Below are 16,084 nucleotides of genomic sequence, written 5' to 3' on the forward strand. Positions count from 1 at the left end.
GAAATTAGGGGAGAAAAAGAAATAAAAGGCATGCACGTTGGAAAGAAAGAAGTAAAACTATTTTTATTTGTAGATTATGTAATACAGTATATAGAATATCCAGTAAAGAATCCACTAATATCCACTAAGAATCCACTAAAAAGTTAGAACTAATAAACAAGTTTAGCAAGGTTTCAGGGTACAAGATCAATATGTAGTGTTGTGCTGCATAATGACGTTTCAGTCAACAAAGACCACATACACAACAGTGGTCCCATAAGATTAGTACCATATAGCCGAGGTGTGTCATAGGCTATGCCATCCAGGTTTAGGTAAGTACACTCTATGTTTTTTGCACAATGATGAAATTGTCTAACAACACATTTCTCAGAACATATCCCTGTCATTAAGTGACACATGACTGTACAAAAATCAGATATATTTCTTAATGCTAGCAATGAATAATCCAAAAATAAAATTAAGAAAGCAATTCCAGGGGCTGGCCCCATGGCCGAGTGGTTGGGTTCACGTGCTCTGCCTTGGTGGCCGAGGGGTTCACCGGTTCGGATCCTGGGAGTGGACCTAGCACTGCTCATCAGGCCATGGTGAGGTGGCGTCCCACATGCCACAAGCGGAAGGACCCACAACTAAAATAAACAACTATGAACTGGGGGGCTTTGGGGAGAGGAAGGAAAAATAAATAAATAATTAAAAAAAAGAGAAAATTCTACTTACATTACCATCAAAAAGAATAAAACACTTAGGAATAAATTTAACAAAAGAAGTGAAAAACTTATACTCTCAAAACTACAAAACATTATTAAAAGAAATTAAAGATCTACTAAATGGAAAGACGTTCATGTTCATAGATCAGAAGATTTAATATTAAGATGACAATACTCCCCAAATTGATCTACGATTCAATGCAATCCCTACCAAAATTTCAGCTGGTCTTTTTTTTTTTTTTGAGCAATTGATAAGATGATCCTAATATTTACATGGGAATTCAAGGGACCTGGAATAGCCAATACAATTTTGAAAAAGAACAAAATGAGAAACTTATACTTCCCAATTTCATTTTAGCTGGTGTTTCTGGAATTATTTTGGCATTTTTACTAGTTATGACTATGTTATCAAACATTATATACAATTACTTGTTTTCAGACTATATTTGTGTCACTCTTCTGTAGGAATTTATTACTGCAAATAAATAGGAAGATACTTTTCCCTCCAATAGTAAGCACACAATCTACTTTTAGGTAATTTTAAAATTTTGATGCTAGATGGCAGTATTACACTACTCAAAGTTCTCCTCAGGCAGCTTTTTCCTGTGAAAATTCATTTAGGACTGTGGGTTTGAATAGCAGGCATATTCAATGCCTGTGAGTTTATTATGCTATGAGGAGAAACTGCGGGGTGTCTGTTTCAGGATCCCTTGCCAGAACACTCTACAGAAACTGTAGGAGAGGAAAACGAATTTTCTCTCTACCCTTCTGAGTTCTTGGTTGAGACCCCCTGTAATAAGAGAATAATGAGAGAAAAACTGTCGACATAAATAGTCGATAATTATTCTATAGTAAAGAAAAGAGAGTTTTTTATTCGAGCCAAACTGAAGATGATAGCCCCGGGGTCGCAGTCTTTGCCAGGGAAGAAAGCACTTTGGAGAATAGTGATTTTCAGCAGTTATTTGCCATTTCAAAACAAAGATACATACACCAAGCATGACAGGGGTACATTCCTTCAAGGGTTCAAGGAGATGTTCATTACAGATTAGCACATACACAGTGGGTCAACATGACCCTGGCATCATGGGAAGGGAGACTTATCTTAGTATTGGCATCACAAGAAGGGAGGTATTAATTCTTATCTTCAAAGAGTACATTCTTTACTTTAGGGTAATGATTAAAGCAGATGTACAATGTATGTTTGACAGGCTGTAAGTCAGCCTTCTTTGGTTCAAATAAAATTCAAGCCAAACCAGAATGACTTCCCCATATACTTCAATATAAAAATTTTCTTATTTCAAAACAAACATGTTTCTTAACATGAACACCTCACTTATACATTGGGGAAACCCAGGAAAAATGAGTAAACTCCTTGAGATGGCCCAAGCCTCCACCTTAAACACTATCTTCAGCTAAAGACAAAAGAAAGATGTTGGGGGGGGTGGGGCAGTTATGGGAGGCTACCAGGGAAAGCACGGTAAACAAGGGTAGGTTTGCTCTACAGATTTAAGCCAGTGCCTTCTCCACTGATAAGATTCTCTTATGATTTAGTCATCCTTCTCTTCCTAGTACAGAAAGGGAGACACTTACAGAGGGAGACACTTTACAAATGGAGATTTCTTTTATAAATATCAACTTCCCTTACAAAAGGGTCACTTCCACTCTGCTTTCAGCGCTTCTCCAGTATCTGCTGTTTCTCAAAAATAATCAGCTCAAAATAATCTTTATAACAAAGAGGCATACTTTTGGGTGGTATATTCTACTACTCTTCGAAACATGCACTCTTAGGACTGAAAAAGACCCAAAAGGTCATTTATACAAATCACACTACTGATACTTGATGTCACTCTCCTATTTCCTTCTCTATTCTAGTCAATTAAGCCACTTGACACCAAAGGCTCAGGAAGTGCTTTATTGGGGAAAGAATTAGACTATGGATCAGGTGACTTAGATTTTTACTTCCAGTTCTATCAAGTATCTCTAAGACCAGGGGTGAGCAACTTAAAGTCACTGTATGTCTCTTCCCTCATCTTTAAAACAAAGAAGTTGTACAGATGACTTCTAAGGAACTTTTCATCATCTCTCTAGAAATCTATGACTAATATAGATGGAGAACCTTTTGAAAGAGATTCATGACAGGGGCTTTTGGAGCACGAAGAAAAAGAAACCATGGGGGCCGGCCCCGTGGCCGAGTGGTTATGTTCGCCCGCTCTGCTTCAGTGGCCCAGGGTTTCACTGGTTGGGATCCTGGGCACGGACATGGCACTGCTCATCAAGCCATGCTGAGGCGGCATCCCACATGCCACAACTAGAAGGACTCACAACTAAAACTACACAACTATGTACTGGGGGGCTTTAAGGAAAAATAAAATCTTAAAAAAAATTTACATGCCACAACTAGAAGGACCTATAACTAAAACTATACAACTATGTACCAGGGGGCTTTACGGAGAAAAAGGAAAAATAAAATCTTAAAAAAAAAATTTACATGCCACAACTAGAAGGGCCCACAACTATGTGCCAGGGGGGAATTTGGGGAGAAAAAGCAAAAAAAAAAAAGATTGGCAACAGTTGTTAGCTCAGGTGCCAATCTTTAAAAAAAAAAAATTTATATGTTAAAAAAAAGAAATTATGGGAAACATTAACAAACTTTTTTCCAAATGATCAAGGAAAATAAATTTAGACATTTTGTAGAATAACACTATGAAAAAAGAGGCTGGGCACATTTTTATTAAACAATAATCAAGGTTCTAATGCCTTATTACAGTGTCTGGCATAAAGAAATTCTGTCATGCTGGATTAGTAATGAATGAATAAATAATGATGAAGAAACAGAATAATACAGGATTTAGAACATGAAGAATATGAAATTAAAAAAAGAGTTGTCCTTGCAAGGAATCAGCTTTAATTATAGGGAAACTCTGAAGCCAACCACTTAGGTCTTAAAATACTTTGGTTTTGGCTCTTTGTGGTAGATCTTGACATATTTATTCCCCAGGAATCTGAGTAAACAGCTTGCTTGTAAAGTAATCAGGTTGAAAGGAATCCTCCGATATCACGAAAATTCGAGTCAATTCAAGTACAAGTGGCAGATTTCCTGCCAGGTTTTCCTGCCTTTCAATGTAAACGTAAGGAGTCTAGGGCTGTCTAATTGCTTCATTGCCCTTCTAAAATCCAAACCTTCATGCCTGCGAATACTGTGAAATATGTTTAGACAATTATGAGAAACTGAAGTGGACGTCCATTGTAGGGGATTAACACAAGTGTGTGAGTTGTACCTACTGATCATCATTGCAGACATAATTGATTTAAAGGGAATTTAATAAGTTGAAAAATTATTTTTCTGCTTCCATAACATGTATGATTTATTATATATATATATATATATATTTTTTTTCCTTTTTCTCCCCAAAGCCCCCAAGTACATAGTTGTGTATTTTTAGTTGTGAGTCCTTCTGGTTGTGGCATGTGGGACGCTGCCTCAGCATGGCTTGATGAGCAGTGCCATGTTCACACCCAGGATCCGAACTGGCAAAATCCTAGGCCGTGGAAGGAGAACGCATGAACTTAACCACTCGGCCACGGGGCCGGCCCCTGATTTACAATATTTTAAATAACAGCTTAATCTTTTTGTCTCCTCTGAAGAAATAAAATCAGAATGCTTCTAACAGTTTCAAGACCTAGTTTATAATGTGGAGTTCTTTTTATAGTCTGACCGTAAAGTGAAGAAATTTTATAAATACTTAAGAAATATAGTAAAGATAAACCTATTAATTTAGGGAATCTGAACGGTAACTACAGGGGACACTGCCAATTTGGTGGTCAGGCTGCTTTGAGGATAACAGAATATTAGAATTGCACAAAAATATGTACATATATATATTCTTTTTATAGAATATAAATTGTACTCTCTTATATAGTCATATTAGCCATCACATGAATACATAAACAAGAGGAAACATGTTACATAAGGTGTCATGAAAAAAGAGATAACTGTCATTTATCAGGAAAAAAGTTATTTGTCTTCTTTGGAGAAAAAAGAAAGTAAAAATTAAATACAAGGTGGATATATTAGCCCACTTTATTTTCACTCAATGATGGTAGCAAAAATATACAACAGTAGCAGTGCTGACAGGAAAGGAGGAAGAACAGAGATGATCTGGGTAGTTGAAAAACTTCAGCTTTTTTCTCTTTAAGAATATGTATTGATAAAAGCTATTAGGTATGTGCTCATTATCAGATCTCCCAATTTTATGACTGATAATTATATGTAAGGGAGAGTCGAGGTCCATAAAAGTCGAGCTAGTCAGTGTTTTGAAGAGATGCCAGGAGACCAGGGATCCGTGCCCATTTCCCTACATCTTGAGATTTTAGTTTAGTCTCGGCACTATTATTAACAACTGTGTCATGAGGGGCAAATAACATTTCAATATCTCACTTTCCTATTCTGTGAAATCAGGGATCAGAAATGTAATATATAAAGTATTCTGTGCTAAAAAAAATTTGGGAAATACTTGGGTAAAAAAGTTAAACAAATTTCTTGGATACAGTATTTCTCAGAGCCTTTGATAAATTAACATTCATTATAGTGGTATGGGGGGGCAGAGCAAAGAACAAGATATGACCACAAGGTGGCAGCAGGACACAACGAGCTTTATCTGGGCAGCGCTTAGATAGGTTTGCATGCGAGGCAAGGCCCTTAGAACATGAGACCTTACAAAGGCAAGGCTTTACAAAGGGGTGTGGGGAAGGGAGGGGGACACTACTCAGAAAGGGATCAGGGTAAGGGAACTCCCAGAGGACTGAGGAGAGGGTTTGTGTGTCATGATGTTGCTCAGCAACAAGATAGGGAGTCTCTGGGCCAGAGAGCTCCAAAGGGCAAGAGTGGCTTGGGCTCTTTATAGCCCTGGGTTTTATTTTATCTATGGGTGATAAATGTTGAGGGCAGTTTTTCAGGGTATGCAAAGCAGGCTGGCTCTAGATGGCTAAAAATCTGCTTATTTAGGTTATATTTAAAACTGGATGAGTGAAAATTTGAGTTTGGTGCCAGTGGGCTTTAGAGCTAACAGTCCCAGTCTTCTGTGAAGAAACAAACAACACAGGGCCAATATATAGAGGCCATCTTTGGCTCATTTATATAACAGTAATACCATTGGTAAATGATGAACCAGGTGATCTTCCAGGTCAAAAATATTGTTATTCTATCCCAAATATTTTGAACTCCTGCCATTTCCATGTCTACTTCCACCACTTCCAGCAGCTACATGAAAATATAAGGAGTGATTTGAAAGGGATGTCGTGTTCTTGCTCTAAATGCTGAAGGTAACTGATAATTTTTCTTTACTGTGAGGCAATGCTTCTCAAAGTGTGGTACACAGATCCTACAGTGCAAGGTCTTTTCAGGGTTGTGAGCTAAACTAGTCACTTTATTCATGGAGCAATACTTTTCACAGAAAGAATGACTGACAATCTAAGGTTATTCAGACTTGGATGCTTGGCACACTATTTCCTGAAAAAGAGCAAAATGAGCCTGTCATTTCAAAGAAAACAAATGATAGAGTTTTTTGCCAATGATAAAATTTTAACTTTCAAGTGAATTTTGGAAAATTTGTAGCTGCCACTGTGATCTCGAAAGCTCCCCAGTACCCTTCTGATGAGATCAGTGGGGATATTAACAAATGTTTTTTTTTTTTGTATAATGAATGTGTTGACATTTGAAAAATCTATATAATTCAGAGAATCAATATTTTCCAAACTGCCAAGGCATGATGTTACAAAATCACATATGGGTAAAAGATCCATTCGAAATGCAGGACAGACCAATGGATTGTAATGTAAGTGTATAAAAATTTCATTGATATGTTTTCAACTTCACATGCAACTAACCTTTAAGAAATTACCGCTTGCTGAGTTTGGGGTAGTATCAAAGAAGAGTGTCCACAATGGTCTGAATGAAAATACTTCTCTTTTTTCCATGTAATAGGTTTATTATTTTTAAAAAATGAATAAATCTATTAAAAATTTCTCAGCTTTAATTTAATTTTTAATTTAATAAATATAACCCATATAAACAAAAACTCTTTGGGATCCTCAATTTTTAAGAGTGTAAATGGGTCTTAAGATCCATTTGAAAAATGCTGACAAAGTATTATCTTAATTACTAAAAATTACAAATGGTTATTTTATCTCCTCACTGATATAAGGATACAAAGAAAAGCCATAGAATTTGTTCTTAAACATAACGAGGGGATGCGAAATCTAAGAGTTTTCTTGAGTTACATTTCTATCATATATCTTTTAGAGAGAAGACAAAACCAAAATACTAGAGAGACAGAGAAAAACATGGGTTTAACGTGCACACAGAGGTCAACATCATCAGAACATTATTTCTTACTAAGAATAAACCATGGGACAAATTTTGTTTCCAGATGAACACAACTGTTTACCAACTTGTGAGGACCACTGCTGTCAGAGGAAGCTGGTTCTGTTTTGGGACTCTTTATTTTTACATACAGTCATCCCCGCATAAAGACGTTTTGGTCAATGATGGACAACAGACTACACATACATCGGTGATCCTAAAAGATTAGTATCATACAGCCTAGGTGTGTAGGAGGCTATAGCATCTAGGTTTGTGTAAGTACACTCTGACGCTCGCACAATGATGAAATCGTCTAACGATGCATTTCTCAAACGTATCCCTATTGTTAAGCGATGCATGACTATACTGTTAGTTACATAGAAAAGAGTCTATGTGACAACTATTCTCCATCCAGCCATGCCCTAGAAATGCATATGTTCCAGGTCTATTTAAATAAGGAAGCTAAACAGACCCTTTCCACTGGCAAATACCATTAGCATGTTTACAAGGAGGTCTGGTTTAGGCAATCGTTCCCTCGGTGATCCTGAGTTGAATGGGGTGAGCATAGGCTGGATGATCGCTCTTTCTGTTCTAATACCAAAAAGGATTGAACTACAGAGTCACCAACTTCCCTAAACTCGGGAAGAAATGGTCCATATTCACTGCTAAGAAAGTAAACTGTATGTCCATAATCTGACTAATATTTATCAAAGGTATTACAGAATATTACAGGCTGAATAATCTAATAATCCCAGAAATACTCTAGAGAGTACAGGCAAATAGCTTTATTTGATCAAGTTTCTAAACACATTAATCTGGAAGTCTGCTGAATAAGAATTCTCTGAAGTAGGGAATTGCTACGTAAGTCTGTAAGTATTAGGAATCAGTCTAGGTTTTTGTATTATGACCTTGGAATAAATCAGAATATTTTAAAAAGTATTTTTTTCTTTTTCTGTAGAAAGGGAAGTAATCTTTAAGTGACCACAGGCATGAATGGCTTTACTGACTAATTGAGGTATTTTTAATGTTGCCATCATAATCATCATTTTGTTTGTGATTAAAAACGTTTCTAAATATGTCATGACGTTCTATAATGGTACTTTAATTCGTATGTTGAACAAGCATGGCTTTTAAGGTACAACGTTAATATCAACTCTATTTTTGTTCCTTTTGTCCCTCCAGAACTGTTCATTGAGGGATCATTCTCCCCCAGCTTCTGGATGGACATTTAGGTAATAGTATGATGTTCTAATGATTCCTACCATAGACTGGCCAACTACATTTTAAGATGCAAAATATCCAGTCCCCCCCGTGCAGCTATCCCTCTGGGATGGCTCTCCCTCCCGCCACGCCCACATCTGGCCTATGGACAACATTTACGCATCTTCAAATTCTAGGAGTTGAGGCTGATTTAATGCAGCAGCAACCTTTCCTTCACTCCTACTGTCAGCAGCTAACAAACGGCCACCCAGCAACTTCAGGAGACACCTATCAGGCCTGAGGGGTCCCACCGAAGGTCCTCTCATTGGACTCTGGGTGAAAGGTGAAACAGCAGCACTATCCCAAGAAGTCCTCACCAAAATCCTCTCTCAACAGTCACCATCTCAACCCCTTTCAAACTTTTTTGTGGACAATGGGTTTCCAGGGTTGTGAAAGAGGTTCTCAGATATTTCCTTGGAAAATTTGCATCTCTGGCATTTCTCTCACTTTAGAATTTTATACCTACTGTATCCAGCTGCCTTCGTTGAAATTTCCAATTTAATCTCTTATTAAAGTAGCTATATTATATAGAATATAGTTATTTTTACTTTTATGATCTAGAATAAATTATACATCTTTATTGATTATCTTCTATAAATATAACACTATAGTAGATATGAAAGACAAAAAAAAAAGAATAACATGCCATAATCCCTGTCCTTTAAGATCTTAGAGTTGAGTTTGTAAGGCCAGGATTTTGAGTCATTATGTGGATGGGGAAAAATTTAGTGGTATCAAGCCTCCCCAGCTTCTGGAGTCATACTGGGAAGGCATTTCTCTTGAATCCACCAACTAATAATATATCTTTGATTACCAGTGATCTCAGTACTTATTTATTTCAAAAGACTCCTGGTTTGAAAATTAGATTAACCCATCCAACATATTTTCCAGACTTGAAATTATTGGTATATGCCAGTCTTCTCTATATTAATACAAGCACATTTAAGCATTTTAATATTGGTCTTGCTGTATTCAAATAAGTTTTTGTTTGAACCTTCTAAAGATTTCATTACCCATAAGGTCTCTGATAACTGTTTGAAGCAGTTTGCCTAAGGATATGTTTTCTCAGTTGACTGTACACATTTTTTCTGATTTGACTTCTATTAAAAGTAGAGGGAAAATGTCAATTTAATTATTTCCAAATGGTAACCAGAAAGATAATCAACATAAAATTAGCAAAGGTTGATTTCATAACATGCTGTCCAGCCAAGTTATCCTGAGACAAATATAAGAGAACATTAAAATAGTACTATTTCAGCTAAGGTTCCAAGACTAGAAGTACCAGCTATTCTCATTCTAAAATGAGATACCAGACCACCTATATACATGACTTGCAAATGCTTGGCTGAAAACTGATTTTGGAATACATGGCACCTCATCCATTCAATGATATGAAAGTGTTAAAGTGGGAAAGATGGGGAGTTGGAAATTTCTTTGAAGATAGTTGTGATTTGAGGGCTAGAGGTGCTTGCTCTTCCCCTCATGCCTAGTGGAAGGGGGCTCTAAGAAGATCAGTTGGAGAGTGTGATATGTCCCACGGACCTTGGTGGACACTGTACACTAATATCAGACCCACACCTAAGAATACTCAAAGGTAGGAGGCTATGGTGAGGGTCCATGCAGCTGAAGTTGAGAAAGACCTGTACTCTCATTGTCTGAAGTATGTATTTCCTGTGACAGACGTGGATTGGCATGGGGTTGCCTTATATTTTGCTCATGAAAGAAACCTGGATGGGCTAGGAAACTTCAACAGAGAGAGACTGAAGGTGTATTTCCAGATGCCTGGGGGCAGAGGAAGAAAATGTTAGCTACAAGGCAGAAGAGACACATTGGCTTGAATCAAGAGAATTGCAGATAGGAGATATATGCAGTGATGAGGAGGGTAGGAAGAAGTGGGCTCTGAAGAACCTCAGAAGTGCCTCACTTTTGAGAGTACAGCTCAGAATCAGCTCACTCACAGAGCCCAGAGTGCTGACATGGATCACAGTAGTGGTGGCCCAGTACGACTTTCCTTTCCCTTACCTCCCCTCCTACCCACCCAGTCTCACCCTGTACTGACATTGGTGGGGTCAGAAACCATATGGGCAAGGTGGGGAAGGAAGAGGAGACACATGAGATGGTAAAAACAGAGAAACTAACCATTTCTCCTTATCCACTGCGGCCTTTCCACCTACAGCAACCCTGAGCTGACTGGAGAAGCAAAAGGCTTTACCTTGCTCTTGTTTGGAGTGTTACATGGGTCTAAGACATTTTAATTACTGAAATGAGAGGGTTTCAGTGATATGAAATGACAAGACTTTTAACTACCGGAGAATGATAAGAAAAGTCAATGGCACATGTCTGAGATTTCATCTGGCTTTGGGAAAAATTAGCCCCTTTAGAGCAGATTTGTATTTAAAATAATGTGAGGAAAACAGAGTCACCTTATGAGTATCACTTGCTTGTTCAATGTATTGATTAAATGCACACATAGCTCAGTAGGTAGATTTACACACTTTTAAGTTGGTATTCTGAAAAGATCTATTGTCAAAGGTTGCTGTTACTACATTTAACATATTTTAGTCTCCTCCACCTTATCATAAAAGCCTACTTAGAATACAACTTTCTGCCTTGTTTGGACCAGAGAGCCTCCGCTTGCCTTCTCACAACCCCCAGAATAGTGTACACATGTACCAATCCCCTGTACTCAGTCCCATGAGTTTTTCTGGTTCTAACTTATTTTCTTAAAATTATCACTAATTTTTAATAGCCAAAAATCATCCACAGGATACAAAATTCAAAAGGGTATATAATGAAGGCTTTTTCCTATTCTTGTCCCTCTACAACTTTCTCTAGAGGTAACCACTCTTAACAGTTTCCAATGTCCCTTCTGGCATTAGTTTTTTGAGAAATGTCTTTGCCTAAAATAAGATTTAGTTTTCATTACAGATGTCACTGATGACCAAATATAACCAAATATAACCTAGTTCATGCTTGGTTTAGATTGGCAGTCCAAACAGAAGAAAAAACAGAAATTGTGAAAAGGACTTCTAGGAAGATAAGTCAACCTAGAGAACAACTATTTAGACTGTGATTAGAGAAATGAGCTGGAAGGACTGGGCGTAAGTACTAATTTACAAGTGAGACCCAGGTTATATTGTGGTATGGGACCCATTGCAGGGGTAATGTGAAAGGGATGAGGTGCTGTGGTTTTGAGGGCACAGTGATATACAGTATCTTCGCTCTTATAGAAGCCAACTGGGCTGTGACTACTTTGTCCTCTTTCCCTCCTTCGGTGAAGTGTCACATTACCCTAAGAGTCCAAAATATTCTGAGTCGCAACTGCTACAGATTGATGAGATTACAATGAACAGGTCATTTAGCATATTTGACAGATGTAATATTATAAACTTATATTTTTTTACTGTCTACATAAAGCATCACGTTTAATGTCATGACCACTCCCTCCGCCACCATCATTATCCTCCTCACGGTTAACATTTATTGAGCATTTACCATCACCACCACCACCACTACCATGATCATCATGACTAATATTTACTGAGCCCTTACTAAGTGGAGGCACCATATAAAGTATCATCAGATAATCATCATAATCAAATTATGAGGTAGGTACTGTCATTATACCCAATTTACAGATGAGGAAACTGAATAATGGAATGGGTTGAGTAATTTACTCAAGGTCACATAGTTATTAAAAGATCAAACCAGGATTTGAACCCAAGCAGTCTCTCATACTAACCTGTTATCAGGGGGCATCCATGGAAGAGTAATATGCGTATCTGAGGACAGCAGGTAAGGACAGCTTCTACAGCCTCATCAGTCAGGTTCACACAATGTCCCATATGAATCTCCTATTTAAAAATAAAGAAAGGATAATCAAAAGAAAAATTCTATAATAACAAGTCTACAGCAGTATGAAAAAGGTTGGGAAATACTGATACAAAAAGAACCAAATATCTACTTGCAAGAAAAACTATAGAAAGGACCAACGTAAGCCTGCAATAATTTGGAAGGTATAGTAGCTTTAAAAGTTAAATGCCCAACCATTTTATAAAGTAATTTGACAATACCTATTATAGCTGAAGATGAGTATACCCTAGAACTTAGCAACTCTAGCTGCAGATGTCTACTATATAGAGAGAAACTCTTGTACATGTGGACATGGAAACAATTTATAAATATGCCCATTGCAATATTATTTCTAACAGTAAAGAAGTGGAGACTGGGTAAATAACTGGTGGTTCATTAATATAATGCAATAAGATAAAACAGTTAAAATAAAAAATATCTACTTGTGTTAATAGACCTAAATCTCAAACATAATGTTAGTTCACACACTTTGGAAAACAATATGGTAGTATCTCATAAAGCTAAGTGTGTACTTACTACATGACCCAGCGATTCCATTCCTAGGTGTTTACCCAAGAAAAAGGAAAACGTATGTCTACACAAAGGCTTGTACGCAAACATCCATAGTAGTATTCATAATAGTCCAAAATTGGAACTCCTCAAATGTCCATCAAATGGTGAACATATGAACAAACTGTGTCATACCCAGACTATGGAATACTACTCAGCAAAAGAAAAAAGGAATGAAATATTAACACATACAACAACATGGGTGAATCTCAAAAACATTATGTTGACTGAAACAGGTAAAAGAAAAACCAAAGACTATACACTGCATGATCCCATCTATATAAAATTTTAGAAAAGGCAAAACTATAATGACGAAGTAGATGAGTGGTTGCCTGGGGGGAGGCCACAGTAGGGGATTGACTGCGAAGGGATGGGAAAAATGTTTTTGGGTTGATGGAAAGGTTCTATATTTAATTGTGGTGGTAATTACAAGGCTGTATAATAATTACCAAAATTCATCAAACTGTACACTTAAAATGGGTGAATTTTATTGTATGTAAATTATACCTCAATAAAGCTTAAAAATTAAGAACCGTAATTTTGAATAAAAAAGCAAATTGCAGAAGAACACATACATTATGAAATTATTCTGTAAAATTTAAAAACATATAAGACAATACTACATCTTGTTTATGGAGAGAGAGAGAAAGACAGAGAGAGAGGGAGAGAGATGAAGTACCCAAACATACAAGGAAAGATATGTAGGCATCTTTAGAATAGTGGTTACCTCTGAAGGAAGAGAGGGGGGATCAAGGAGGAGGAAGCTTTAGCTATAATTTTTAAAAAAGAACTGAAGTAAATGCAGAAAATGTTAAAATTCAAGTAGTTGGTCCACAGATCTCTGTTATAGTACTTCCTACACTTTTCCGTGTTTGAAATATTGTATACCCTTTGTTTGATGTTCTAATTTGGAACCCTTTTGCATTGCTGGTGAGATGGTAATGGTACAGCTGCTATGGAAACAGTCTGGCGATTCCTCAAACAAGCAAACATAGAATTACCATATGATCTAGCTGTTTCACTTTTAGGTATATACACAAAAGAAGTGAAAACAGGGACTCAAACAGACATTTGTACACCTATATTCATAGCAGCAGTATTTGCAATAGCCAAAAGGTGGAAACAAATATCAATGGATGAATGGAGAAACAAAATGTGATTAGAATAGGCAAATTCATAGAGATGGAAAATAGAATAGAGGTTGCCAGAGGCTGGGGGAGGGGGTAACAGAGACCTATTATTTAAGGGGTAAAGAGTTTCAATTTCGGATGATGAAAAAATTCTGGAGATGGATAGTGGTAATGGCTGCACATCAAAGTGAATGTACTTAATTCCACTGAATTGTACACTAAAAATGGTTAAAATGGTAAATTTTATGTATATTTGACCACTATACAAAATATTTTAACAAACTGGAAGTAAGAGTCATCTAATAGTTGATGTGTACAGATGGTCCCCAATGTACGATGGTTCGACTTACAATTCTTCAACTTTATGACAGCACAAAAGCGATAGGCATTCAGTAGAAATCTTACTTCAGATTTTGAATTTTGATCTTTTCCTAGACTAGTGATATGCAGTACGATACTCTCTTGCGATGCTGGGCAGTGACAGAGAGCTACAGCTCCCGGTCAGCCACGTGATCACGAAGGTAAACAGGTGATAGCCTTACAACCATTCTGTACTTATACAACCATTCTGCTTTTTACTTCCAGTACAGTATTTAATAAATTACATGATATATTCAACACTTTATTATAAAATAGGCTTTGTGTTAGATGATTTTGACCAACTGTAGGCTAATGTAAGTGTTCTGAGCATGTTTAAGGTAGGCTAGCTAAGCTATGATGTTTTGTAGGTTAGGTGTATTAAACGCATTTTTTTTTTTTTTGAGGAAGATTAGCCCTGAGCTAACTGCTGCCAACGCTCCTCTTTTCGATGAGGAAGACTGGCCCTGAGCTAACATCCATGCCCATCTTCCTCCATCTTATATGTGGCACGCCTACCACAGCATGGCGTGCCAAGCGGTGCCATGTCCACACCTGGGATCCAAACCGGCGAACCCCAGGCCACCGAAGCGGAACATGCGAATCTAACTGCTGTGCCACCGGGCCAGCCCCTTAAACGCATTTTTGAATTATGATATTTTCAATTTACAATAGGTTTATTGAGACATAATCTCATTGTAAAATGAGGAAAATCTGTGTATTTATGGTAGTATTTCTTTTCTCCAGAAAAGCTGATACTAAGTTGGTGTACATATTACAATCAATCATATCTTGGAAATAAAGGAAACCTGAGTATATTGAAAAATTCATAAAAATTGAGGCAGAAAGAATCCTATGTTATAAATTGGCAAAGGATACAAAGAAATACAATTTGAGAACAACAGATGGAAGGAATGGTGTTCAGCTCAGGTTCCATTTAAAATATATTAAATTAAGGCATTAAAAAAAAAAGAAAACATTCAATTCTGGTTAATTTGGTTCCCGGCAAAAATTGTAAATTGACAACATAACGTTTACAGGAAACAATTTAGCAATATGAATTTAGGACCATTAAAAAAGTATTTACACCTATTGATCCACTTGTTCATTTTTGTGAGTTTTGATACCAATGGAAGAAAAAAGTGATATGCCACCACATAGACTATTTAAAATAGCTAAAAACCAAATAATCTGAATCATCAACAATAGAAAAACGATTAAAGGAAAGAATGATACATCATATGGACAGATTTTGTTTTCTGATATGCCAACGCCCAGAACACAGCAGATATTTAATAAATATTCTTGAATAAATGAATAATTTTACACAGCAAATTAAACTTTTAATCATGAAGATTATAGAAAATTACAAGATGACTGAATATGAAGTTAAGAATGTGATAACGTTTATTGAGATAATACCATGTGTCTGGAACTATCGTAAAACCTAAGGATAAGATGATGAACAAAACGGTCCCTGCTCACTGGGAACTCAGATCAATAGAGATTTTAGGAACAATCATGACCTTTAATAAATGCTGTAACATGAGTTTGTACTAACTGTTTGTCAATCTTTAGGAGAGGTCCTTATACTTTTAACCAAATTTACTTTCAAGGTATAAACAATTTGGCAACATTAACAATTTAATTTCTCAGACTAGAACAAATTCAAAGCAATAGATTAAAACAGGGCCTTGGATAAAAGGTAGGCATATATATTGCCTGCAAGAGAAGAATCAGTTAAAAGGATGAAAAATCTTATATTTCAATTTCAGTCCGAAATTGTGGTCACAAAGATGCTATGAGCCAAAGGTTAGAGTATACTCACTCTACTTTGTTTAAGGAAGGAA

The 16,084-nt window shown here is 36.7% G+C and overlaps 1 protein-coding gene across 2 annotated transcripts in view; it reads right to left on the reverse strand.

Annotated features, from left to right (window-relative positions):
* AMN1 (antagonist of mitotic exit network 1 homolog) overlaps positions 1–16,084 on the reverse strand; it is a 58,093-nt gene that overhangs the window by 9,707 nt on the left and 32,302 nt on the right. For both annotated transcript variants that reach the window (XM_005611012.4, XM_014740573.3), the window contains exon 6: positions 12,068–12,179. In XM_005611012.4, the coding sequence (XP_005611069.1) occupies positions 12,068–12,179 (112 nt within the window). The remainder of the gene's footprint in view (positions 1–12,067; positions 12,180–16,084) is intronic.

The sequence above is a fragment of the Equus caballus genome, chromosome 6 (genome assembly GCF_041296265.1).
Source record: "Equus caballus isolate H_3958 breed thoroughbred chromosome 6, TB-T2T, whole genome shotgun sequence".
NCBI lineage: Eukaryota > Metazoa > Chordata > Mammalia > Perissodactyla > Equidae > Equus > Equus caballus.